Genomic DNA, 27,330 nt, shown 5'->3' on the forward strand with positions numbered 1-27,330 from the left:
TTTAAATTGAAGATTCACTTTTTTATTTCAAGACTCGCATATCCGTTTAAAACTGCCGCCTACGAACTTAAATCTAGTTTAGGATGCTTTTCATTTGGGTTTTGTGTATTAGTCACATCTTGAAATGTATTGCCCTTATGCTAGATAGTTGGTTTGCCTTAAACGTAAATTAGTTCCTAATTGAACTAATCAATTCGAGTTGCTGGCGCTTACAATGCAATAAATAAATAACGCTATGCTACAGGGCTTAGTCGAGTTGAAATTTGGCCCCCAGTGGGATGCGCAAACCGAAATAGTAAAAAAAAAACTTAACATTAGTAATTCTACTGACTATCTGGCCGGCAGCAACGAGAAAAGTGTTACATTACCAATTACTTATACTACAGTTTGTAAATTTTTAAGAATCAATCTCTACCTAAAACAAAATCAAGCAGCATTAGCGTTTAACGACTTAGCTGCTTAGGTGTTTATTTTTTGTTTAATTATGAATTCAGACCAATTTAAACGTTCTTCTTAAACGAAATACATTTAAATGAGCTCAAAAGAACAACTTCACTAGATTTTTTCTCGTTTGCAAAGTTATATTGAGTATATTGAACTGTAGAAACCTCATTTAATGGCAAATATCCTAGTTTTAAGCTTAATGATTGGCCAAATTGATTGGTTTTTGGAAAACTAAACAGTACCGGGTGCCTGGTGCCTTAAAGCTAATATTCGAGGGTTTCAAACTGCTCTGCCGGCCTGTTCTACGTTTACCTCAATAATACACATCTAGTTTCGGATCCTTAAGTCTACATGAAACTGTCTGCTTTTTTGGGGAACTACTTTCGCTTGCGGCTTAGGTATATTTCTCCTCGTTGTGCTGCTCCGCCCGGTCGTTCTGCTGCTCCTCTGCGAGCCATCACACCTCAATACTGTTCAGACTGCCCGATGAGATGTTGTCCGTGTGGCTGCCCAGTCGCGTCCTTTTGATCATCGCCCTGCTCGGCATCGGCGATCTCTGGACTCTGGGACTGCCGGGCACAATGGGTATGCCCACCAGGCCACCCGGATGGCCGGGATGGTGATGCAGATGCTGGTGGTGCGGCGGCAGGTTGTTATTGTTGTTGTGGTGGTGACTCAGGCTAATATTGAGATTGCTGTGGCTATTGTGCACCTGCTGGTTGCCCGAGGTGCGGCGCTGTCGCCGCAGTGATGGGATCCTGGTTGGCGTGGGTGTGCCCTCTTCGAGATGGTAGCCTCCTGGCTGCTGGTGACCCCTGACGCTGCGCTCCATCATCGGCGAGGGTTGGTGAGTGGGTGCCTGCTGGTAGTAGGCCGAGTGTGGCGGCACCGGCGGCGGTTGCTGGTGGTAGTCCAGTCGCTTGTGCATTAAGGTGGGAGTGCCAGGCGGATGGTACGGCTGTGCATGGTGAAGGCCATTCTGATGCAGGCCAGTGTTGTTCTGTGGAGCATTATGAAACAACAATTAGCAGGATAGGGAACTGAGGCAATCGTTTCTTCATGAGTGAATGAATGACAATGTTGACAAAACAATATCGGCTGGGGGTTGGCTACTCCTGGTTGCGGAGGAGGAAAAGCAATAGCACATGGGCGGTATATGCACAAACTAACAGCAAGGTGATGACTTTAACTGGCATACAGTATTGGTGCTGGTATTGGTATTAGTATTGCTATACCCGTGTGCTATTGTTTTCGATCTCAATTGCAGGCTTACTTGGCCAGCGCCGTTTGCTGGTTTCTTTGGCAGCGGCGGTAGCGGCTTGCTGGGCGCCTCCAGCACAGCATTTTGAGCATCCTGCTGCTCCTGGTCAGGTTTCTGGTGGAGATTCAGTTTAATTGCAGCGTCGCAGGCCTCCAACGTTTCGCACGAGGACGAGGCAACCACCGGAAGCCCCCTATCGCCTTCGTTTCCATCCTCATCCTGCTGCTCTTCCGCATTCGGACGCTCCAGGGCTAGATCCCTGGCAATGCAGTTGCCATTTCCATTTCCGTTCGCCAGCGGCGGCAGGAAACGCAGCTCCATCACGTTGCGGTTCTGGAACATTGGACGCTCAATTGGCGGGCGAATCTCGACGAGATTTTGGCAGAGTAACCAAGCGAAAGAGACAGAGACAGCGAGAGAGAGGGCAAGCGAGACAGAGATACCACGTTTGAAGGGGTGTTTACAATTTGAATTTGAATTTGAATTTTGACCAACCAACCAGCGAAAAGTTTTGGATGAAGCTGTGTGAAAATTGGGCTCGAGTTTAGACCCAGAAGTACGTGGTTTACCTTATCGGACGCCGTTTCCTGGGCCAACGGATTGGGCGTAATGTTCATCCTCGGAATCACTCCGTTGAGGCGCCTCACATCGCCACTCTTGTGGTGACCACCAACTCCCAGGACGGCGGAGGTAACAAAGTCCGCTTGGATGTGCTCCAATTGCGGTTTGTTCTCATCTGTGGGTGCAGAGAATTAATTAGATAAGTACGTTGATATCAGAAGTTGCAGATCCCGCTCTTTTTAGCTCAACTTACCCTCCGGTTGAGAGTTTTCCCGCCTTTTTAGGCAAAGACAGACTACCAACGACGCAATGAGGAGTAGTATGCCTCCGCCGGCAGCTCCTGCAATCACTGGATATACGGAGTTCTGATGCTGATCCACTGTCTTATTGGCTGGCCCTGGTGTGGACGAAGATGAAGCAGGTTGCTCATGGGCTTCTAAAAATAGACACACAAGTTAAAACAGATTTTTTATGGCCATCATAGCATACCTAGGATGAACTCACTTCCGGTACTTGCTTGACGAATAGCACTAAATTCAGAGGCTGCGTTGGAGTTAAACGATTGCAATTTGAACTCATAGCGCGTTCCTGGACGAAGGAGGTCTATTTTGAAGCTCCTGCTGTTTCCGCCATCCACCGTGGCCTTCAAATATTCCGCTGCTGAGTCCGCTGGCCTATAGTAGACATAGTACCCGTCTATTTCCTCATTTTGAGTCGAGGATATCAGGGACCAATGAAGCACCATGGCGGACTCGCGGAGGATCTCCACCACGCGCAGTTCCGGCACTGGCAGATTCGACTTGGCGGTTCCATTCTGCAGGAAGAACTTGAGAGAGGTGTTGCCCTCCTTGTTGTCGTTATTGGAGTACACCGCCACGATCCGGAAGCGGTAGTACTTGCCGGCAGTCAGTCCCGTAACGGAGGAGGTGAAATTCTTGGGCGGATTGCCCATCTCATACTCCCTGTCCCTATTCCGCGCCCGCCAGTGGCTGTTTCCCTGGCCAGGACCGGATCCGTGGGCGTTTCCGTACGGAATATTCTCGCTGGTCGTCTGCCAGTTTTCTCGCCGATTTTTCCCATCGCCCAACTTGCGATACTGCACCTTAAAGAAGGTGATCTGGAGTCCAGAGTTTTGTGGCACACTCCAGCGCAGCATTACGGACTCGTCCGACAGCCGGGTGACATTGGGTCGCGATGGAGGCACCATGCTCGCTATAAGAAGCATTTTTATTACGTTAAAATAAACGTAATTAAATAAACTTAATTATGTTGCTGATGTTTCTATTTACAATTCTTAACATTTGAATCTCTGGCGTTGCCAGATCAACTACCATCGATGTACATTTTTATACGAAATCGATGGTAAGGAAAAAAATCGGATAATTTCCTTTCAGAACGCTCATAAAAACTAAAATATTGATGGAACGAACAATAAATTGTAGCTTATTTAGAAACTAATTGTAAATTGTTAACTAATACGGAAGTTAACTTGTTAAAGCGAAATATAGATGGGAAGACAAAAATAATCGATAATTAATACTGAACAGTATTTTCAGCAAACGCGATAGCGATTACTATTGAAACTAAGGTATCGATACCGATTCTCGAAAATCGATAGCATCGTGAGTGCTTACCCCAGCTCTAACATTCGAGTGAAAATGTGTGCGTGTAAGAGATTTATTTATTGAGCGGCGACTCTCGGGCGTCCCGTTAATCGGACAAACTATATAATTTATTTAAGTTAACAAACGCGAGCCGAATCAAGTGCAATATAGAATTAGCGGCTATATGTCAAGTGCAAAGAATACCATGATGGCAATCAAAAAGACTCACACTGACGCACACTAACACACGGGCGCGCGCGCTGCTGCGTCTGTGTGTGTATGTGAGCCTGCGACTACTGTGTGTGTATAAGTGTATACAGCGAAGAAGAAGCAAGAACTCAAACTCAAGTGAAAAACTCAAAACAAACTCAAATGTCGGCGCAGGGAGAAGGGGGCGGTGCTGGCGGAAGCGGTGGCGGTGGTGCTGGTTCGGATGGCGGCGGCAATGCTGGGCAAAGTTCCACTGGGAGTGGCACAGTGGTTGTCACCAACGGAGGCAACTCGTCCGCCAAAAACCAGCTGCCTCTCACGCCGCGCTTCACCGCCGAGGAAAAGGAGGTCCTGTACTCCCTGTTCCATCTACACGAGGAGGTCATCGACATAAAGCATCGCAAGAAGCAGCGCAACAAGTACTCCGTCCGAGAAACATGGGATAAGATCGTCAAGGACTTCAACTCGCACTCGCAAGTGAGCGCACTGCGAAACATCAAGCAGATCCAGAAATTTTGGCTGAACTCCAGGTGCGGAACGGTGATTATGTGGGACACCAATTTGGCCGGAACATGTTGCTAGAGTGGTCTCCCTTCCAATCGATCGGCTGACACTCAAATTCCACATCTCCAGCTCTACTCTTCCAAGCTATTAACTCCCTATCTCGTGTTATTTTTTTAGACTCCGCAAACAGTATCCGTACAGAGATGGCAGCTCCTCAAATCTCAGCTCTGGTAGCGCCAAGATCAGCTCTGTATCCGTGTCCGTCGCATCGGCGGTGCCCCAACAGCAGCAGCAACAGCATCACCAGCAGCACGACAGCGTGAAAGTGGAACCCGAGTACCAGATTAGTCCCGATGCCTCCGAGCACAATCCCCAGGCGGACACATTCGACGAGATCGAGATGGATGCCAACGATGTGAGCGAGATCGACGAGGACCCAATGGAGCAGCAGCAGCAGCAGCAGCAGGAGGCTCAAGCCCAAGCCCAAGCCCAAGCCCAGGCTCAAGTGCAATCCGCCGCCGCCGAGATGCAGAAGATGCAACAGGTGAACGCGGTGGCAGTGGCTGCGGCGGCGGCGGCCAACGCCACCATGATCAACACCCACCAGATAAACGTGGACCAGATCAGTGCTGAGAAACTGACTCTGAATGATCTACTGCACTTTAAGACAGCTCGCCCGCGCGAGGATATTATATTGCAGATTAAACACCCATCAGAAGCTACCGGTGAGATTGGACACCTTTTTTTCAACTTCATAAACTAAATTGTTCCTTTCCGTTCAGCCACCCAGATCCACACCATACCCACACAGGCGCAGCAGCATCCAATGGCCACAATCACCGCCGGCGGCTACAATCAGCAGATCATTAGCGAGATCAAGCCGCAGCAGATCACCTTGGCCCAGTACCAGGCTCAGCAGCAACAGCAGGCTCAAGCGCAGGCTCAGGCGCAAGCTCAGGCACAGGCTCAAGCGCAGGCTCAGGCGCAAGCTCAGGCACAGGCCCAGGCCCAGGTGCAGGCCCAACAGCTTGCCCAGCAGCAACTTGCTGCCGCTCAACATCAGCAACTGGCAGCCGCCGTCCAAGTGCATCACCAGCAGCAGCAGCAACAACAGGCGGCCGTTGTCGTCCAGCAGCAACAACAGGCAGCAGCGGCGGCGGCGGTTAAGATGCAACTAACCGCCGCCACGCCCACGTTCACCTTCAGCGCCCTGCCCACAGTTACGGCTGCCGCGACGGTGCCCACGGCGGTGCCAGTGCCCGTGGCCACTGCACCATCGACTTCTGGGAACTCAGGGGCGGTCAACACATCAACAGCCTCCTCCGTGAGTATCAACAACACCAGCCTGGGCGGAGGAGGGGGCAACGGAGCCACCAGTTTGTCTGCTGCCGCTGCGGAGAGCTTCGAAGAGCGAATGAACTACTTCAAAATCCGCGAGGCCGAATTGCGCTGCAAAGAGCAGCAGCTGTCCACGGAGGCCAAGCGCATTGAGCTCAACAAGGCGCAGGATGAACTTAAATACATGAGGGAGGTGCATCGACTTCGAGTCGAGGAGCTCAAGATGAAGATACGCATCCTGCAGAAAGAGGAGGAACAGCTGCGGAAGTGCTCCAATTCATGAGGTCTGGAGGACATCAGCGACGCCGACGGTGACGACGATGAGGAGGACGCCGATGCCTACTTGGATCGCTTCAACCCTGGGGGCTTTTAGTTCTATAGTCTTAGGTCTACAACTAGCATCCACTCCTATCCCAAATCCCCAATTCCCCTTTCCACATACATTTTTTGTTAAGATTTTTTTTCTAGTTGTCGCAGGGCGGGGGACAACGGTGCGACTTTAGTCCATCGCTGGCCAGGATTACCGACTAAGCCATCACTAATTGTAAATCGCAATCAATCAATTATACAGACACGCAAAATACAGTGGGCGTGGCCAGCTAATCCACGATGTAAACTTAGGCAAGTGAAAAGTTACTAAAACAATGCCTTTTTTTTTCTTATGAAAGCCGAAACGAATCGAAAACTGATTTACGAATATTTTCAACTGATTCGAATGCATTTTACACTTTAAACCATATTTCTACTGTTTAGGTAGTTTCTATAAAATTTGTGGAATGCTATCCAGACTTGCACTCACCTTTAAACTTTCGCCTGCCGCCCTTGTTTTTGGAGCCACCAGATGGAGTTGACGAGGACCCCATTCCACTGTTCGATTCATAGACTGACCACACGGGAACTCCTCCGAGTGGTTCCTCATCCTCGCCAGTGATATCCAGGGGATTCACTCGCAGTATGTTTCCCTGGCTTGTCTGCAGAGGGTCAGGAAAGTGGATTAGATCTGCCTATCTATTACTCCACAACCACTAGCTTACCTCTCCCAAAATGTTCTTTGCGAAGCACTGAACCACGCCAGCATGACGCTTTTGAACTCGCTTCAGCTGCAGACTCCGATTATCCACCACGGCCTCCGGATCTTTGGTGGCATCCTCCCCGTTTATGAGCCAGTAAATATCGGGTTGGGGATTTCCCGAGGCGGAGCAGTCCAGTAACAAAGCATTGCTCTCGTTCGTCAGAGTGGCGGCAGGTCCTCTTAAGATTGTGGGGCGCTGCAGAACACTTAACTTGATGGTGTGATCGATGGGTGGTGCAATGCCATTGTCCAGCATGCAGATATAGGAACCCTGATCCTCGGGCCTCACATCGGTGATCTGCAAACCGTAGGGCAGGATGTTGCTTCTGTTATTGTAGATCCCAACCACGTTGGGACTGCTCCAAATGACTCTGGGTCGTGGGGATCCCACGCCGGGACACTCCAGCACCACTGTTTCCCCGGGACGAGCTGAGTATTCGGTGGGTGGACGTTGTAGAAAGTACGGCGGTGTCCTGTCCGTGTAGTCCACTCTTAATTCAATGGTTTGGGGGAGCCAAAGCTCATCGCCCGTTATGGAATTCGTCGCAACGCATGAGTAGTTACCCGCATCTTTGGCGGTGACCGTATCCAAAACCAGAGCCCCCGCAGCGCCGGGAAGCAATTCCGATTGTGGTAGCTTCTTTCCGTTCCTGTAGAAGCTCCAAATAGCCGGCGGATTGGATATTACGCTGCCGCAACGAATGAGCAGGCAGTTTTTGGGCGCCACACTCCAGCGGATGGAACTTATGGCTGCCAAGGATCCCTGGCCGCCGTCCAAAGCAATCGAGACCAAGGCCAAGCGGGCTGGCGTAGAAGCCAGTGCTCCTGGGCCATACCAAGCCACACACTGGTAGTCTCCTGCCGTTTGGGCACTCACATAGATGCGCAGTCTCCAAGCAAGGCCATCGCTACCGCTGGTCACGTTGTAGCCAGCCGAGGGTCTCAGGTATCGATAGGGTTCCGAGGAATCACTGTGTCTGAATCGCCACTCCAGGCGATCAGGTTTGAGATTCAGTTCGCACTCGAAGACCACCTCATCTCCTTTGGGGGCTACCGCTGATTCGGGTGCCCTCTCAAACAAAACGCCTAAGGTGGTTCCCGCGGACGAATTAGTGTCGCTGGCTTGCAGTGTGCAGATGCAGGTGGTCAGGATAACCAAAACTAGCCTGATTCCAGCCATTGCAAAGCAGATCCCACTCTGGAATAGACAGACAAGTGTTTCGAAGCGTTAGAAAGATAGTTTCGTAACAAATACGTTTTGGATGGAGTAACCAACGCAGTAAGATACATCTATTACTCCATTCCCAATCCCAATCCCATTTTGAATCCCATTCCCATATAAACTCTTGAGAGATCTCTAACCATTTGACAGGCGAGGAATGCGACGAAGTGTGTCTTGAGCCCTACTGTACCATTCAACCTGCTCCTTTCTCTGCCTCTACTGCTGCTGCTGGTGCTGCGTCTGCTACTGCCCCAACTGCCACAAAAGGGGGCGTGGCAACGGAAGCAGTCGGGCCAGGCAATGTGCCATTTAAACTGGAGCTCCAACTCCGCGCACCCAAGGACTCGTCGTCCCGGACCCAGATTGTTAATGGCGTGTCATTATTATGAGCTGCCCTGCCCTGTTTCTCTGAACGGGTAGCAAAGGAGGAGGACGGATGGGGATCCAGAACGGGTTGGTCGAGCGTCTGGCCTGCGACAGTTTGGGGGCCCTCGATTTGAAATTTAAACGATGCCACAACACAAAAGCGCGCGCGGAATTCCAGGAAAACGGCCGCCCTGTCGTTAGGCATCCACCTCGGTCCTGCCCCCGGCTACTCCCCCAGCTGCCCCCTGCATCCTCGATCCTGTACAGATAAAAAAAATGCAATTTTAATGTAGCATTAGCATTGACCACATTACTCGAATCTGCGTTTACAGAATGACTTGACGATTTAGAGCCTTTTTGTTTGACTTGGGGAATAGTTAAAAAGAGCCATAATGTCGTAGGAAAATCTATTAAATTGGTGTCCACACCACATGGAATTTGTTCCCTGTGTAGCGGAGTCCCTGCAGGGAAACTCCTGATGCACATAAATCGCAAAGCGGCTCCCATTTGATAGTCATTATTGGTCCGAAGGCGCGTGCAGCTGCCGATGTTGCTGTTGTGCTCCTGATGTTGCTGTTGCTGTTGCTGTGCCTGTTGCAGATGTTGCTGCTGGTGGTGGCCACTTGTTAACCCAAGGAGCAAACCGGACTGCCTACACACGAGCAATCCAACAGCAACACGGAGTCGCAAACCAGCTCGCCCCGCTGATTTAAAACATCTGACAACAAAAGTAAAGCGCGAAATTGACGCAGGTTTCTGTGCCTGCCCCTTCAGCAATCCGCATCCACTTGTTGCCGCTGCTCGCTGGTTGCGTGTGTTGGAAATTAATGCGCATTCCTGGGCCAAGAGCAACACAGGCTAAGGAAAAAAAACCCCACCAAGACTGAAAACTGAAGCAAAGGAAATGAATGGGGAGCGCTGCAGGAATCCATAAAAAAGTTGAAAAAGAGTCAACAAACCACCAGCAGAACGAAGAAGTCTGGAACAGATGCGCTGCATTGGGCCACACAGAAAGAAAAATGCATTTCGTATGTTGTCCAATGGTTTCCATCCCATGCGAAAGTGGAAAAATAGATTATTTGAGCACATTTGTATTACTCACTATATAACTACTTATTGTTTATCCAGCCAGCGTGTCTGCATAATAGACGCCACTGTTAACTGCCCAACTTTTGTGGCTAAAATGGCTTAGGCATTTTACTTATGTTGCTAGTTTCTAACATGACGTCTATTGTTGTTCGTCTGGCAACATGCCGCTGCCGTGTATTACCAACTATTACCCACTGCAATCAAACATTGATTGCCTCCATTGACAACATGCAATTTGTGTTGGCCACAGAGCTGCAACTAGCTGCAACTAGCAATAAACACCTATTAGTTGGCTCTTAATGGGCAACATGTTGCTGCTGTGAAAATTGCAAGTCAAATCACATGTGGCTAACAATTAAGCGATTGTTTCTGGTCACAAAGAACACTGTGTTCGAACTTCAAACTGCGATGAGTAGTGGGATTATGAAACGGCAGCAACATGCTGCTGGCTGCTACTTGCAACGGGCAACAGTTGCTAGACGATAGTTGCCGCAAGCAGATGTTGCTGCCGTGCATTATTCACCAGCCAACCAAATATGGCCAATGATCTTGGATCGCTGTTTATGGTTGTTGCTGCTGCTGCTGTTGCAGCTGTTGGCAGCACAATTAATTGGTTGTTTGTTTTCGGGCCAGAAGTTAATTTGATTAGCCGCGGACAACGACAGCCTCCTTTTGTTGACTCATTCGGCGGTCTATTCACGGACATCATAAGGCGCGACTAAGAAGGGTTATAAATCAAAGCGGTATGCCAAATTAAAAGGCATTAATTAATGGCAAATAAATATGTTGATCGACGTCATCTTCATCATGAGAGCGGCCACCAGCGATACACTGTGCAAAAGGAAGTATACGCTCCCTTGGCAATATGATTTATGGTTTGGGATAATCACTCCTAGAAAGGCCAAGTTGTTCCCCTTCTCTAATGGCCCAAAGTATTTTGCTATACTTAAATTAAATGACAAACACTTTAGACAGTGCGAGTGTTTGTATGTATGTATATACATACTCGTATTAATCTAAAGCTGATCTCTTCTGAATCAGCAAGGCTGATTAAGTCGTTCGCCTGCTTGCCTCCAGTTTTGTAATATGGGATGATTATGAATTCCATTGGACCTATTTTTCAATGTGTACTATCTTAGTGACTGTCTGTTTGTTTGCCTGTCAGAAATTAGCATAAAACTGTTAGAAAACCCAAACCCATTCAGAGATGGCCTGGGCGTGGCGCCCGGGGTTTGAGACAATTGAATTGAGAAGCGGAAGAGTGGAGGGTCTTCACATCTGGGGAGGGTCTCAAGTCTTAAGTCTCAGGTCTCGGTTCTCAGATCTCAGATCTCGGGCCTAAGACCGTGTTTAAGTTCATTAAATAAGTGCGAGGCGTAACGAAGGAACATCAACGATGGTGGTTTAATTTATCCATATGAGTGCTGTTGTCATAAGAGATACCCCTTTCCCTTTCCCGAGTCCCATTCCCCTGATCCCCTGCTGCACTTGGCCATTAGCTGCGGCAGTTAACAGCTTGTAAAACACTAACACCTGCTACAAGTTGTCGTTGTTTTGTGGTCGCTGCTACACCGGGTTCAATAAAACCTGAGAGCCAGTTCATCATCATCATTGCGATCATCAGAAACAGTTGCTGGCAGAAAAGGAGCAATAGAAAAATCACGAACTACGAAATCCCCAATCACAGTGGCAGATGATTAAGGCAAACCCATAAAACCATCAAGGGGGTTATTAAATTCCGCAAGAGAAAATTATGGTCTACTTATTGGAACAGTAGTTTTCGCATTGTCACCCTTTAAAGTCATCTTCACGTTGGTGAGCTTAACAAATCATTAACGTTGAATTATCTTGGGTGAATTTTAAACTCCACTTTGCTGAAGAAAAGCCGATCATATTATTATTAAGGCTTATTAAAATCACATGTCATGACATTAATTCAATTTGCAGCCTGGCCATTATGTGACCGTAATTTTCTCCAGAACTCCACTGTCCACTGTGTACGGTCTCCACTGTACCCTCTCTCACGCACACAAGCACACACAGGGGAAAGATATCGGCGAAAATTCTTTAGCAATGGAACCTGTTTTGCCAGCCGGAGAAGAAGCAGCAGCTGAAATCTTTTTTTAAGCGCGACCGGAACCGGAGCCCAAAAACAAGATGCCAAGCCACACACACACACACCAGTATCCATCAAGACCAATACACACGCACACGGAGAGAGAGAGACAACAGGAGCGCTGTGGCGCCCAAAGTGGGGCCTTTAAGTCAGGCTCATGGGTGCAGAAGTGGCGCCCAACGGGGACCTAACGATAAGGAGTTCGAGCGCATTGTATGCATTTTTGTGCACATTGGAGCCGATTATATTTCCAGAAATGATTGCAATAGTTAAATTGTAAATATTGTAAATTTTCTCTCAGTGCGTAGCCTTTTTCCAGGGCACGGTAAGCGCCAGGGCGGTGGCGTAGAAGGTGAAGAAACTCGCATGTAAACGAGTTCGAAATCTGCATTCCACCGACAGCCAACAGGATTTTCTACTGCGGCTAAAACGAGGATGATCACCACATCATGATGGTCTTCGAGGTCATAATGATCCCGATGAAGAAGCTGGATGGGCTTGCCCCACCTGTTGCTGTTGCAATTCTGGCTTGAAATGAAAAGGAATGGTGTGGTATAGAATGGAATGAGTTGGGATGGAATGGAATGGGATGGGATGAGTTGGTATAGGATGGGGGACAACCCCACAACCCCTTTTCATCTGATGGGTCTCATATATATTTTTCACAAGGTGCGTGGGCTCCCAAAACGAATTGTATGGGCTATGAGCCAGAACCGAGAGTCAGTCTGAAGTTCAGTACTGGAGTGCGGGTTATGGGTTTATGGGTGCGGAATCGAAGCTGCACGCCCACTAACTAAAGTTTCGAGGACCTGGAGAAAATGGGGATGCGATCATATTTTGTATTCTTCTCTCTAATTGCGTGGGCGCCGCGGTCAGGATTGAGATTAGCAGTAAGTTACCTTTTGTACCCTTTGTCACTTGCTTATCCCTTCGTCTCTTTTTACTGCTGTCTCGCTGTCTCTTTCCAGGCGTAGTTGCTGCTTCAGAGCTGCATTCTGCAAATAAGAGGAAAAGGTAGAATCAAAACACACATAAATATTGAAAATAGACGACACTTTTAATGAATTTCAAAATAATTGAGGCCTAAAGTGGCACAAAAATGCTTGGCGACAGGCAAATAAATGCGAAGCCTATAAATAACCACAAAACTGGGAGAGTGAATGGGTATATAAAGAGCTGACACGTGCGTGTGAAGAACACTAGAAGATGTTGGGGTTACTCAGCAACTTTTGCATACATATACTTTTTAAAGAAATCATATGAACTAAAAAATGCAAGTGAAGTAAAGTTAGTAGGACCAAGAAAGTAGCTTGGTTGAGTCAATAAAACTCGCAGATACTAGTAGTTTAAACTAGCACATAATACTTTTATAGATCCTAGGATACAAAAATGTCTCGAACGATGTAATCGCACTCCATAAGACTAATTCCCGCTGCTGAATACCCATCGTACCTGGGGCTAAATAGAAAACTCCCCTTTGGTGTTTGCCTGTCCATTTAAAAAGACATAAAACTAAGACAACGACTGAGAACCGAAAATTCCTAAACGAACAAATGTCATAAATATCCCGGGAATACAAATTTCCAAGCGAGTGAGTGGCTAAAAATTATGCCAAAAAGCACATAAATAATAACGAAAGGGGCACGAGAGAGGAGGTGAAGTCTTTCGATATCCATCCAATACTCTTAATAAATTTATGCGATTCTCTCACTTTTCTCTGGAACTTCGCCCACCCACCCACACACACAGTTGTTGGGCCATAATTTTTCTAGAATTTTTGAAAAGTCGCCAAGTCGAACAGGGCCCCAAAAACAAAATATAAAAAACAAAAAAGTTAACAAACGTACAAAAGAAAAACGTGAAAGAGAACAATAAAAATAAAACGAGCGCCACCCCAAAAGCGTCTCTTGCATTTGTATTGGTGTTTTTGGTGTATTGGTGTGTGACAGTTGTCATTTTTCATAAATATTTTCCAATTTCCCCAAAGCCAAGTGAGAAATTAACGACGAAAACAGACACAAAACAGAGAAATAAACATGGAATGTCATTTGCAGATCCGTAGAATTGGGGAATAGTACGGCAGGTCTTCAGGTGGTGATCTCCAGATTTCTTCATAAATAATTTCATAACTTTTATGGCGCTTGTCAGTCATCATGAGGCGATAATGGCAGCAAATAGAATCGAGTTTGAGTCGTGATAAATAAATTTGGAATTTTATGTGTGCCGACTTAAGTGAATTCCATGAAATGACTGCTTTTAATTTAATAACTTTATCGCTCAATATTTCAAATAAGAACTCAATAAAGGCCACTTAATTTGAATATTCGCACAAGCACGCGTCGCAACTGAATTTCAAATCGATATTCTATGCCGGAACAATAGAATCCGCCCCCAATTCATTAGTGGCCACAATAAACAGGGGCTTTTCACTGGCGGTTCACTGTGTTTTATACTCTCGACGTACAGACGCAAATATCATGTTTCGCAGAGGGCTTTTTGCAGAATTGGCGGCACTTCGGCAAGACAGCAACATGTTGTTGTGGGGCCGGCGCATGTTGCATGTTGCTGATGTTGCCGATGTTGCCGATGTTGCCGATGTCGCTGATGGCGCTGCTGTCGCTGCAGCTGATGACTCACTTTCGGCTTTTTGTCGGTCAGCGAATTAGAAATCGGCGCAACCCAATCGGTGCAACCGAATAAGTGACAGCGAAGCTTTTTTACTCGACACCGGCGTTTCGAGTATCTCGCAGATGTGCCACTGCCGCAGTGCCTCTGCCTCTTACTTTAGCCATAATTATTGTGCAGTTTCCTCGGGCTGCCTTGTCCCTCTCCCTTTTCCACATCTCTTGTTATTATTATTATTATTATTGGCCACTATTAGTCGCCCTGCAGCGAACGACATTTGAGCCAATTTTCCCGCTGCTCGCATTCCGCGGGTGAAAGCCATCGACATCGACATCGACATCCACATTCCCATTTAAATTTACGTCCACATGCACATTCACATTTCACATTTCACAGCAATACGCGCCATTCTGCCAAATGCAAAATGCAGAAAAAGAGACTCATATAAAAATAAGAAACGACAGTCTGAGAGGAAGAGGGCTACGTTTGGGTGGCGAAGAGGCGAATACCCTGCGAGCATTAATAAATACCAAGTCATACCATTATTTGCAGTTTTCTCGCCCCTTGGCACACTAAAGTGGGCCAAAAACCGTGATTCCCATGCCCATTCTAGGTTTGAAAGCAACTATGGATTGGTTACTTGCACCAGCTATTCTCTAACAGGGTACTAGTATTCCGAGCATGCTTGCAAAGCATGCTTCAAAGTGTATGCGTTGCCTGATTTGAGGGGTATGTTCAGGGGAATTGGGATTGGGATCTGGGATGGGGAACTGGGGCTTCAGATGGCTCGAATGGGTGGCTCGAGTCCAGTTTTGAATATCGTTCAATTTGCGATCCCTCCCTCTCGTTCTCCCTCTCCCTCTCGCACTTGCTCTCTCCGTCTTGCTCCGTGCGGTCGCATTCCTGGTTTTCCATTCCTGCTTTTTGGCTCATGGCAAGTCTTATCCATTTTCGATTGCCCCCAAAAGTCCCGCGGTGTCCCTCATTTGCATGCCTATTATAAATTTTTCAAATACTTGTCTTGGGCTGCCCTCGTTGTTGTTTTTTATTTGTTTTTATTTTTTTTATGGCCCACCATGTTTAGTGATTGCTATCTTTGTCATTGTTGCTTTTGGATTCGTTTTTGCTGGTGGGGCCGGGCTTTTCGCTGCAATTTATTTGATTTTCATTGCATTAAATTTTGCGCCGTCTCACTCTTTGCTTTTGTTTCCTGGCGGTGCGTTGCCATAATTTGTTGTCTCTTTTTTGCCTTGCCTCGATTCTGATCTTGGAATTTCAATTTGCGTTTCGTTTCTTGGCTTTTGCGCAATTCTGCTGTCTGCATTGTGGTCTTCAGGTCTTTTGGGCTCTTGGTCTTCTGGTTTTTCACCTAACAAGCTTGTCGAGCCATTTATCATAAACATTCGTCAGCTGTCCCACGCCCCTTGGGGAAATTCCTGCCCCGTCATTAAGATATTTTTGTTTTTGGGCTTTCCATCTCTATTTTCATGTCGCCCTGCAGCTAGTCTAAAATGCTGGCCTCTGAGGTTACCAGCCAAACGATCTCCTCTAGTATTCCCCTTTACACGTACAGTGTGAGGAAAGTCTCCCCCAAAAGCATCTTAACCTCGCATGTTATGTGTTTTTTATTAAATACCAAGAAGCTTGCATATGAGCTATCGTTTTTTGTCAGTGCATCGCCGTCAGTTTAATATTTCAAGCTTCTGCGACCGCTTTCCAAGCGCTTTTCATCGGAGTTGAGTACATGTGGGCGCCCTAATGGTCAAAGATTAGATTTCCCCGCTTTTCCACCGCTTTCCCAGCCTGCTCGCCCCGCCCCACCTCCTCCCATTCGACTAATGGGTCTCTTAAGCCACTTAGGCCTCTCTGCCCACACAAAAAAAAAGTCTGGCAAATTGCGCAAATTAATATGAAATTCATCAACGGCAAAATATCAACTAATTTGGCAGCAAACAGGAAATGCAAGTCTCTCAACTCGCATGTGGGGCAGACGAATAAAAAATTATCTATTTTTTCGCACGACAAGAACGCCCAGGCGCATGAAAAGAAAAATGAAAAAAATAAAAAAATAAGGCAGCAGCAAGCAGCACACCTAAAGCTTCCCCTCCTCACTCATGGTAATTTTTGATCATACAGCCGCCGCGTTTCGCCTTCACTTCCCATTTTCATTTTGCCACTAGCCGGGTGGCATCCAAATTGCCCCACTTTCTGCTGCCTTTTGGATTTGGCTTTTTCTGTCGCTTGTTGCTCGGTTTCCCGGGCACAGTGATCGCCAGCGAAAAGGATTGATGGGGGGTCAAGCCATAGTGATATTAAGTAGGCTTGCACAAATTTATGAAATTATTGTTATATTTTCTGTTAAAACTGAACAAGAATAGGGGTTAAGCACATAATTTATACACCGGGTTGGGCCAACTCAACTCCATTCGTCAGTTGTGGACGCCTCAATTTGCGTCACAATTTTCGACTCACTTTTTTGTAGCCCTGTTCCTCGTTTTTGTTCGGGGTAATTCAAAACGCGCGCCAAGTTCTTCGATTACCTGCGGGTTAGACAATGGTCACCATTTCCCATTGTTGGTCTTCCCCGCGCCTTGTTGCTCTTGACCCCTCAACATGTGAAGCTCCCTTAATACGTTCATTAATTTTAATTATGCATAAATAGTCGGTGTCAAAAGAACAAGGAAACAACAATGAAAATCGAGAATAAAATTACCAAAAATGTTGAGAAAAAAGCATGGCGCATAAAACTTGATACGAGCAATATTGAAATATATTGGGAGTGGCAGGTTTGGGGTCCGCTGTAAGGCACGCGATTCAGCCAGAGGCGAAAATGGCCGGGGAAAGAAGCCGGCCAAGTGTCAGAGGCACTAGACGACTATCAGATACCCTCTACTTTTCACGGCACCAAACTATTGGACGATGATGAAAGCAATGTGCTATCGATAATTCTAAGTACCGATCTACACACCCCACATATTTCATATGGGAAACCCGCCATGGCGGGCCTGCAACCCAATTACCCGAATCATACCCCTTAAAACTGAAACTGCAACTGAAGTCTGAATCTGCCCACTCACTCACTTGGAAAAAAGGAACGTGCGGCGGTGTCGGCTTACAATTCCATTCCGTAAATTCGCGAGGCTCGAGGCTTTTTGCCCACTTTTCCCTTGGGCAGACGTCGCAATATAGTGGGTATATATTGGCGAGTGAAATCTGAACTTAAGGCTCCTCGGGCGGCGATTTCGTCATCGATGGCCAGTCGAAAATATATGCTGGCAAAATAAACTCGGAGATCACAACAACTCAATTGGACTGGCCACAAATAAACAAAACGTGCAATCAACAAAAAGAGATGCAAATTAATTATGCAATTAAGCACGCGTCATTACTGCTTTTGCTTTGCTGCTTTTGCTTTGCTCTTGCTTTTGCTTTGCTGCTTTTTGTCGCATTAATGACCATTTCCAAAAAGTCTTACATTAAATTGAAGGGGTAATTGGTTAAGTGGTATTTTGTGGTGTTATTTTAGAAATAATAAAACCTTACTTAATTTGAGACTATGATGTTATATGGAAAATCGCAAAGTGATCAGAAAGTTTCCGCCTTCCAGATGGTATGGCATACATGTATCACCAAAAGATGGTTCATCGTAATGCGCGCGATGCAATGGCAATAAGAAGTGAAGATTTCCTTTCTGTCTCGAGTTGGTTTCCCATGAAAAATGCAATTGATGCAGAAATTCAGACACGTAGGCGCAATGGGGCGTGGCAGACAGAAATAACACAAGCAGAAAGTGGGGGAGAGGAAGGAGGAGAACAAAGCGGAACGGAAGAAGAGCAGGGTTACGAAATCGGTGGGGAGCAAGCAAATAGTTTCAGATTCTACAATGTTCAATCTACATCACATGTGATACATTTGATACATTTGAGACCGCCCATCTATGGACCACCGCCCGCCCCGCCCCCTTCCACCTGAGGCGGCTCCGCCTTTGTATCGCTCTTTTTTATTGTTGTGCGACCGACCGACCGCTCTTTCAGTTTTATTAGATCATATTATCTATTTTCGGGTACGACAAATTTGTAATTTAGATCAACCGGCAGTGGCGTCGCTCGAGTGGGGACTGTACGCTCGGCGGTCTGCCTACCGTTATGGGCTTTTAATTAATTGGCATTTTGGCATTTAATTGAAGGCAAACGCAGCTTAGCGGTGCGTTAAAGGGGTACGAGTGCTAGAAAGGCGTTTCCTCGGCGTTTAATGGGCGGGCTGGCCCACATTTGTGGCCTAACTGCTTGATTGAATGATGGAATGATTGAACATTGTTGGGCGCTTTTGATTTGACGCACAAGTTTGTACTGTACTGTACTGTACTGTGTGGATCGTTTTCGGTTTAGTTTTCAGCTTCTTCTGTTTGGTTTGCCTTTCACATGAAATGCAATAAACCCAATTTAATTTTCGTTTTTATTTGTTTCGCCTATTTACTCAAACGGACGGACGGATGTGTGTGTGCGTGTGTGTGTGTGTGTCCCCACTCCCCCAAGTAAGCCGCAGGGTCCAAGGGATTTCTTATCAGGCCCCGGAATCAATGGACAACAATGTTTTTATCACGTAACAACGAGAAGTCAAAACAAAAAATAACTAAGCGTACGGGTGGAAGTATAATTTTAAAGTACAAACAGAAATTCTCACTTTTTGGGGTTGAATGCTCTCGATTTCTTTCATCAGCTTCATTCGTCCATTCCTACTCCCCCATCCCCCATTCCGTTTTGGGGACAGTACAATGGGGTCCTTTGAACGATGTTGCTACCCTTTTAGTGTGGTTTATCATTCATTCAATACTGTGATATTATTTATAACTGCCAAACACTTCTGGCACTTGGAACACGGCTTTGAGCTCCGCAACTCCTGTCTGTGCTCACCAATTAAATATTTATTCAGCTCAGCGTAAGCTATGTTAAGTTATGTTTCTTGGGATGGTGTGTGTGTGCGACTTCTATTAATTGGCCAAATTCGCTTTGAACTGCTCATGTCCGGAAATGGGTTTTTATTTAGCGCAAAGGAGTCCATTCGCAAACCAGTTCGACAGAATGTTTCCCCTGCCTGAAACGAGGTGATGGCAATGGCAGAAAATGGCCAAAAGTCGGAAACAATTAGCTGGGCGAGGAGGGGAGTTCGGGGAAGTGGGGGCATTGGGAACTTCTGATGCCCAATGATCGCGGTAAGCGATGCCTTGGAATGCAGTTCGGATTTCCAGTGAAACGAGACGGGAGGAAAGAACGCGGTGGGGGGAGGCAGGGGATTCAAACAGAGACACAATCGATGAAAAGGTTACCCTGGGTCTGGACCCCTTCCTACTCCTCCTCCTCCTTCTCCTTCTTCTTCTTCGTTGGTATGCGCTTCAAGGTGAACCGAACCGAAGACCAGGGACAAACTACTAAGTTCGAAAGAGGGGGGCTAAAAATGACAAACGTGACCGTGGGTCGCCTCTCTATCTGTATCTCTGCCTCTCGCTCTGTCTGGCCCTTATGCAAATGCGGATGCAGCAGCCACTGTTTGGAGCCCCTTTTCATCTCCGCCTGAACGCCTACCTTTCTTCTCCTCATCCACGGTTGAACCTGGATACGGTGAACTGTTTCTCGTCAGCGCCCAGTTGCTTATTCTTGATTTTGAATCCATTGCCAAGACCTCTTGTTGATCGAGAAAGTCGATTGGGATCTGACTCCTGTGTGTGCTACATAAATCCCAGTGGAGTCCGAGTTTCTTAGTCAATGCTCACTGTGTTACATTGTTTGTAATGAAGCAGTTAAGAATGCAGCCTCTATTTCGGCCTCTTCCTTTTACCTCTTGTTGCCAGGTAGCTAGTTCAAGACACCACCTCTCCCCCCTTCTGGTTTTCCAACGTGGGCGACGGATACCCCTTTACCCATTCCCCACTGCCGGGTTTTGAACTTTGTGCGGCGTCTGTTTTGTTTATGAATGAAATCCGTTTGAGCCTCATCCAAAAGTCTGCTACCATTTTCCCGATTTCCATGAATGAACGTGCCAGTGTTGCCCTGCGCTTTGTGCAGATTGGAGCAGCTGGCGGGAATCGCCGTAGTTCAGGGTTCACGGTTCAATGCACATTGCAGATGCCAAATTTGCTCACTCCCCACCACACCACCACCACACCAACCCACAACTTCACCCATTTCGTTTCGATTGAGTGAGCAAATTGATCCTCCAATTAGGGAAAATGGGGAGCAGAGGAATAGACTTCGGGCGAACGACATTATTAGCTCGGGGGCTCCCCTTTGGAGCGTGTTGGTACTTCTCCACTCGAAATGGGTGCAAAAGGTTAAGCTGGCGGGTTAAATGTGTATCGGTACCGTTACGGAGTTACTGTTACAGATTTTGCCAACACATTCGCTCTTTGGCTAATCACTTCTCTAAACCGGTGCAAGACTTTCAAAAAATCAAATGAAAGAAAACCGAGAGAAAGACAAGAAAATACCAGGCTGGCGCAGTCTCCCTCCTCTCCGTCCTCAAAAAGCTTGCTTTCTACTCACGCAGCAGCAAATGTAGTACCCTGTTAGTTTGATCGGCTGAAGGGTATGCCAAACATACCTTCCATTTGATCGAAGGTCTCGAGGCTTAACATAACTTACTTCCTTTTGGTGCCTAAGCTCTATGTTTCACCCTCTATAAGAAGCTGACTTCCCGCAAGGTCTCTGGTGTGACTTCAATCAACTCATTTTTGGGCAAGGTCGGCCCTACAGTTTTAATGGCAAAACATGGAGTAGAGTCGAAGATTAGTGAGCATTACTGGGTGTAAGCAAGGTTATGAGCCTGCCCAAACCTTTCAATACGACTACAAGCCTCATAAATTACCAATTTTCGAACTATCGAACTATTTAACAAGTATCCCCAAGTATCTATTATCCTAAACACCCGAGGTGGAGGTAGCTATGCCCTCGTAGGTATCACATAGTTCGCATATGGCGTCTTCGAGAGCCTTAACTTATTTCCACATCTGGCTTATCATGAACGCTGATCTATGACTCGAGCTGGCCTGCGAATGGAGCTCCGCTCCGTCGTTGGATCTCGAGACTCGGATCTCGGATCTCGGATCTTGGAATGGAACGCTAACGTTCGCTGTCTTGGCTTCGAACTCATTTTCTAATTGCCCCACGGTGGCCGAGGAATGTCTGTCTATTCATTCGCGGTCTCATACTCTTCATCTTACTGCTCACTCTGGTATGTTTATTTCGTTTCGTTTTCCTGTTTCCACGCAGGTTTAATTACCACATGGCAGGGAGCTGTGCGAGACGTGCAAAGTTCGAATCGGCAATGGAATCTCGGTTTCCAGCATTTGCATGGATCCCCCGAGATCGAAAACCGAATAATCGGAGGTTGGGGGGAGGGGGGCTAGCGGCTGAAATACCGATCGTCTGCTATTTTAATTGAGTTCACAAATGCTCTGAACCGAACCCCATTCACAGCTGGCGATCGCCCCTTTCTATCCCCACCTAATGCCGACAACTACATGCTGAGCCATGGCCCCTCTGACCCCCCCCCCCCCCCTGGCCACCCTGTACCCCCCGTACCCCTGACCCTGAGAATAGAGGTGCTTTGATGGCTAGTTAGTCGGAAACCGAAGCAGTTCGATTACTCAATATTTTCACAGTGCTGGTGGGAAATTAATACATCATCGTGGCCCCAGGCCTCCCATCCGCGGACTCCCTCCCCAAAAGCCCCTCACGTTTGCTCCCCCCCCTCGACAGAGGGCTCTAATTAAAAACTGCTCGAAGCAGGTGTGCGCAGGAAAAAAGGGGAAAGCGTTGCTCTAATCCATCAAACAGTTTTGGCTTCACAGAGTTCATTGATCAACCGAAAGCGTTATGTGATAGCGAGCCATTCGCACGGTTTTGTAATGTACATAAATGTACATACCTAATAATGTCTATTCAGCAGACGAGAAATGTTAGAAGCGCGCATTTAGTCGACAATTACAGTTTGGACCAAAAAGTGTCAGTTTGGCCCAAATTGCTGCATGACTCTCAGGCCATCTCTATCTGCAATTCATTCACAACATTCCCTAATCCGATATTCCTAGATTTTCATTGTCAGTCCCCTGGCGATCTGAAGTGAAGCGTTTAAAATCGGTTTTATAGGCCAGACGACGACTCATTCCAGCCGATCACCGGCGAAGATATCAACATCCGCACATCCCTCGCACGTTTTTTCTCGGAGCACACTTGCCGGAGTTCCTGAATCACACTGGGCACCGTGAGCGAAGGCAGGGTAAAGAAGTGTGAGGGGAGGCAGGGGTGGCTACCTGGGCATTGTTACTGCGATTCTCCTCTACCTGTGTCAATGTCAGACTTCAGCGCTAAATTGTCGCTTATTAAATGCCTCTCGTCCCGCCGACGAGCCACTTTATCAAAACTCCTGAGGGCGGAGATACATGAGATACATGAGATAAAGGAGGAAATGGCGGAGGTAGCCGAATTCCACGTAACCGTAGTGTCGTCTGCGGCCCATTGTCGAAAATTATGACTTGTTTTGGGATTGGAGTGCAAATAGCCCACTTCCTGTCTGTCTCAGTCTGTCTCACTCTCCCGTCTGCTGTCTCCGTCCTTCTTCCCAGACCATCTCCCCCTGCCCACTGCCGCCGCTCCAACGTGGCGGTTGTCATTGTCACGGACCGTCGATGTCGCCGCTGATAAGAAGTGCTCCGGTTGGAGGGGAAAACATTTGTTTATGCACTACCGTCTTTGTCTCTGTTCAAACTACTGCGGTTAGTTTGGGATTGCTGGTGATACTAGTCGCCACAAGCTCGTTGGATGCAAGCTCGTTCGATCGTCACTGTTCTAGCCGTTTTGCCGTCCAGAACTCCAACTTGCATTAGGTAGGACCTTTCACTCAAGCGTTTGGTAGCAGACCAGGTAGAATACACATTCCTTTAAAACCGCATAAGCAGAGCAGTTGATGTGAGGTCAATCCCAATCTCAATCCCAATCCCGATGTATTTAGTGCGATAAGCTGAAGATCTACGTGAACTCACTGCACCGCCATTAAAGACAGCATTTCGGAATCTGTGGGAGTGGCACCACTCACAAGAACATACATATGTGATCACATTACGTTGGCGGCTTGTAATGCGCTTCCGTTTTGTGCTCCCCGCATCACCGTGCTTCACTGGTACCCACTGGTACTCTTTGTTGCCCTCATTTGTCTTCTTGAGGGCTAATTTACCCAGTGGATGCAAAGGCGCCGCATAAAAAGAGCCAAGATGGGCTAAGATGACTCCCAATCCGAATCGGAATCCCGGCCAAATCAGCCTGCAATTACACTTCCGCTGGTGAGGAGGAAGGGGAGGGGGAGCGAAGATCACAAAAAAGACAGGGGCAGAAACATAGCCCCTTCGCCCGAAACGAATATCGTCTACCCATTCATGCCGTCGCCGCGTCTCAGGCTCATTCACAAGATTCAAAGTCGAGACGAGTGTTCGACCATTCATTCATTCATTCACGTTGATTGCCACCTTTCCCGATCTTTTTTCTCCTGCCCCACGGCAGCCTCTTGTGCTCCAATGATTAGTCTGTGCTAATGAACAGGCGGCGGCTACCTAGCAAAAAAAAAAAAAAACTACAACAAAATAACAATGGTGGTGAGGGGGGAAGGTATCCATGAAGGTATTCAACACCAAAAAACCCAAAGACACAAAAACACCGAAAAAAGAGCGAGAAAAAGCGAGACAAAGCTGCAAGAAAGCGGCAAACAAACAGAAATCAAATCCAATTTATGTTTTCAGCATTAATCATAATTTCTTGGGGGCCCATTTCGGTGTGGCGTGAAATAATTTTTATGCGCCGTTTTTACGGAACCCAAAATCCGTTTCGGCATCCCCCCAATCGAAATCGAAATCGGAATCGAAATCCCAAAGGGGAAAAGGTGTCAATGTCTAATTTTGTGGCGAATGCACTCCCCGAGCATTCTGTTTTCCTCATTATAGCCCGAATGTGTGGGCTGGTTGGAAACTGGATCAGTGGATCAGTACTAATGGGGTGTGAGAACCGATCGCGATCGTTTTGGCCATGAAATTCGAGCGCAGGGAATGCGAAATAGTGCCCGAGATCGTTGGAAATGCGTACGAGTGATGAGTAAAAACTCTTCATTTGCGGAATGTACGAGTATAGTATGAACCTCTGAGTCGCATGCCTGGGTGGGCTGTTTGATGGGACTTGGATGCTTGCAAGACCAAGACCTTTTACTGTCCAATCCAATTATCCCGTTTTATGCTAAGCCATTTCCTATTGATTCATTACAGCCCGTTCATTCCCCCGTGCAAAAGGACCTGGCTAGACCTGGCTAGATTTGGCTAGACCTGGCCAGGTCTCGGATCGGTAGCTGGGCAGACTGGTCTGTTGGAGTGGACCCCACATCGTTTGGCTGGGCCACTTGAAAAGCAATTTTTTCGAAATTTATTTTCCATTTATCGCTTTATTTATTTTCTACCTTCTTTCAGTGTGGCCCTGTCGCTCTGCGCCCCTTGCCATCAGTTCACCTGGTCTATCTGCTTATGCGATTAGAGTTGCAGCAAAGGAGCCCAGGAAGATGACGACGTGGATGGTATAAGATTGGGATTGCGACTGGGACTGGGACTGAAACTGGGAATGGGAATGGGAACGATGACGGCGATGATGGTGATGGTGATGATGCTGCTCGGTGTGTTTATTTTTGTTTGGACCGAGAGACCTTTTTGTTTGTCTGCATTTTCGACGACGAACAAGACGGAGCAAAGGAACTGTGTCTCAATGGGCCACAATCGAAAGTAATAATGAAATCCCATCAACAACAAGACAAAGGCTCTCTGACCATTCCCATTCCTATTCCCTTGCCCCTTCTCTGCCCTGTCCTGCCCTTCCCTTCCCTTGCCCTACCATCCCTTTTTTGGCCTGCAGAATGAGACGACGACACTTGGCTTGATTTTTATTGTTGGACTTTTCCCCCAGCCCTTTGATTTATTGTTAGCGGGAACGGGCTGGAAAATGGGAATGCTCTCCGGTTTCAGGTTTGGCATTGGTATTGGTTTTTGGTTTTGGCCAAGTGTCCGGTTCCCTGAATGCATCTATGTATCTCTCTTCTCCCAGATGATCTTGTTCTGCGACCAGCTGCCTGTTGCATTCCGCTCGCTCACCTCTTGCCAATGGCAACAGAAATGTGCGTGCTCAAGCTACAGGTGGGCTTGGCTAAGACGCACTGTGAAGGAGGTGCTCATTCTTAGCAAAACATTACTCTAAACAGAATCTGATGGCTACGCAGTGTACATTCAACCAGTAAGCTCCTTATATTTAAGAACAGTTAAGAGGACAATAGTTAGATAGATGTTAGAATGGTTAGGTAATTTTCCAAATTTTGACCGACGAATTGCAACGTTACAGAGGGCCCACTGTAGTTGTGCAACCTCTAGCGATCCCCCATCCCCGCCCTGCCTAACTTGGGGTTCTATTCTGGTGCACGGCACATAGACAGTTCATTAATGTTATCAACGAGCAAAAAGGGGAATGAAGGATGGTCTTGGGACCCCTGCCCACCTCAGATGACAGGTTTGGTTGTGCACTTTTCTGGTTTATGTGTACGCGCTGGATTTGATGTGCAACACTTGTTGTTATTTTGTTACTTTGTTGGGGGGGCCCGCTGACACATAAGAGTAACGGCAATTGGCAATTGGCCATTGGCCATCGCCTGTTGGCCAAAAAAGGACATGGCCGCATGGCCATCGCGAAAAACTTGTCAACTGGAATCGATCGATATGGCAGTGGTAATTCCGCGGGGAAGGGGGTTTTTGTCTGATTTACCGACATTTACGGACTGCACTGACCAGATGAACTACTTTCGAGTCACTGGCCATTGGCCATTTACCGTTGAAAAACTCACCTGTTTTGCTGATGAACCGCGAAGGGCAGCTAAATCCTCTATCCAAATCCACAAATCTCCACCACTTGTCGCACGCTAAACGAACGGTAAATATTTTGATTAGATTTTGATCACTGGTCGCGGCATTCTTGCGATTTTCCCATTCACACACGGAAGAAGCATGCAGTAAAAGAACAATAAGAGCCGAGAGGAAAGGCAGTCCAAATAACAGAAACCCATTAAAATGTTATGGCATTTTCAAAGCCTTTCGAACGCACACATACACACTCAAGAATATGGCGATTGGCATCGGCTTAAATTGAATTTCGTGGCTCTTATGTAGGACACTCGATATCTGGGGATATGGAGATCACTACTCGACGGACATTCGAAAAAAGTATTGATGTTCCGCCACAGCATAATTTATAGTTATTAGGTGTTTCCTACGCGACGCCGCTGCCTTTTTAGCCGGTTGCCGTTATAAAAATAAAAACAAACTTGGCACACGCACTTTTCTTGCTCTCGCTCTTTCTCTCTCCTTCTTTCTTTGCACTTCCTAATTTGAATGCACTTGGAAGGGCGGCCAAACGGCACTCACAGGGATTTAAAACAGCAAAAAAAATAAAGGTAAACAAATAACAGTTATTAGCACGACGCGGGCGCCGGGAGCTCAAATATATATCTCTGTTATATTTTCACGCAGCCTCAGCACTCTCCGCACACACGTCTGTCTTGCTCGGCGGCGCGAAGCGAAGTGAGCTGAATCGCTGAGGCGAAGGCGAAGACAAGGCGAGATAACTCAGCTGAGCGGGGATGCAGAGAGAGTGAGAGTAGGAGACCGAGAGAACGAGAGCACGGGAGCACGGAAGAGCGGGAGAGGGCCACTCTTCAACTCGAAATCAGGTGCCAAATAAATGCAAGTTTGATAAAACAAATTAATTATGGCAAGAAATATAACTAATGTTAGAACTTATGATTATTTTGGGAATACTTTCTCAGTGTATATAATAAGTACAAGTAAAAGTA

The 27,330-nt window shown here is 47.1% G+C and overlaps 2 protein-coding genes across 6 annotated transcripts; one reads left to right on the forward strand and one right to left on the reverse strand.

Moving 5' to 3' along the window:
* Positions 1-27,112, reverse strand: LOC6555606 (interference hedgehog). 4 transcript variants are annotated; one of them, XM_001982622.3, is made up of 10 exons: positions 26,816-27,112; positions 26,326-26,400; positions 12,687-12,782; positions 6,957-8,192; positions 6,722-6,893; positions 2,771-3,478; positions 2,520-2,702; positions 2,275-2,441; positions 1,718-2,038; positions 1-1,444 (listed from the first exon to the last, which is right to left on the reverse strand). In XM_001982622.3, the coding sequence occupies exons 4-10, from the start codon at positions 8,172-8,174 to the stop codon at positions 902-904; spliced, it is 3,312 nt and encodes a 1,103-aa protein (XP_001982658.1). In that variant the 5' UTR covers positions 8,175-8,192; positions 12,687-12,782; positions 26,326-26,400; positions 26,816-27,112; the 3' UTR covers positions 1-901. The 4 variants fall into 4 exon arrangements, with proteins under 4 accessions (XP_001982658.1, XP_026837470.1, XP_015008719.1 ...); XM_026981669.1 differs by having other exon boundaries at positions 2,756-3,478; positions 26,816-27,109; XM_015153233.2 differs by lacking the exon at positions 1,718-2,038 and having other exon boundaries at positions 26,816-27,108.
* Positions 3,671-6,564, forward strand: LOC6555607 (regulatory protein zeste). 2 transcript variants are annotated; one of them, XM_026981671.1, is made up of 4 exons: positions 3,857-4,610; positions 4,762-5,309; positions 5,367-5,512; positions 5,549-6,564. In XM_026981671.1, exons 1-4 carry the CDS (start codon positions 4,243-4,245, stop codon positions 6,203-6,205), a joined length of 1,719 nt encoding a protein of 572 aa, XP_026837472.1. In that variant the 5' UTR covers positions 3,857-4,242; the 3' UTR covers positions 6,206-6,564. The 2 variants fall into 2 exon arrangements, with proteins under 2 accessions (XP_001982659.3, XP_026837472.1); XM_001982623.3 differs by having other exon boundaries at positions 3,671-4,610; positions 5,367-6,564.
* Positions 27,113-27,330: the final 218 nt, after the last annotated feature.

Source organism: Drosophila erecta, unplaced genomic scaffold (genome assembly GCF_003286155.1).
Source record: "Drosophila erecta strain 14021-0224.00,06,07 unplaced genomic scaffold, DereRS2 tig00000126-arrow-pilon, whole genome shotgun sequence".
Classification (NCBI taxonomy): domain Eukaryota; kingdom Metazoa; phylum Arthropoda; class Insecta; order Diptera; family Drosophilidae; genus Drosophila; species Drosophila erecta.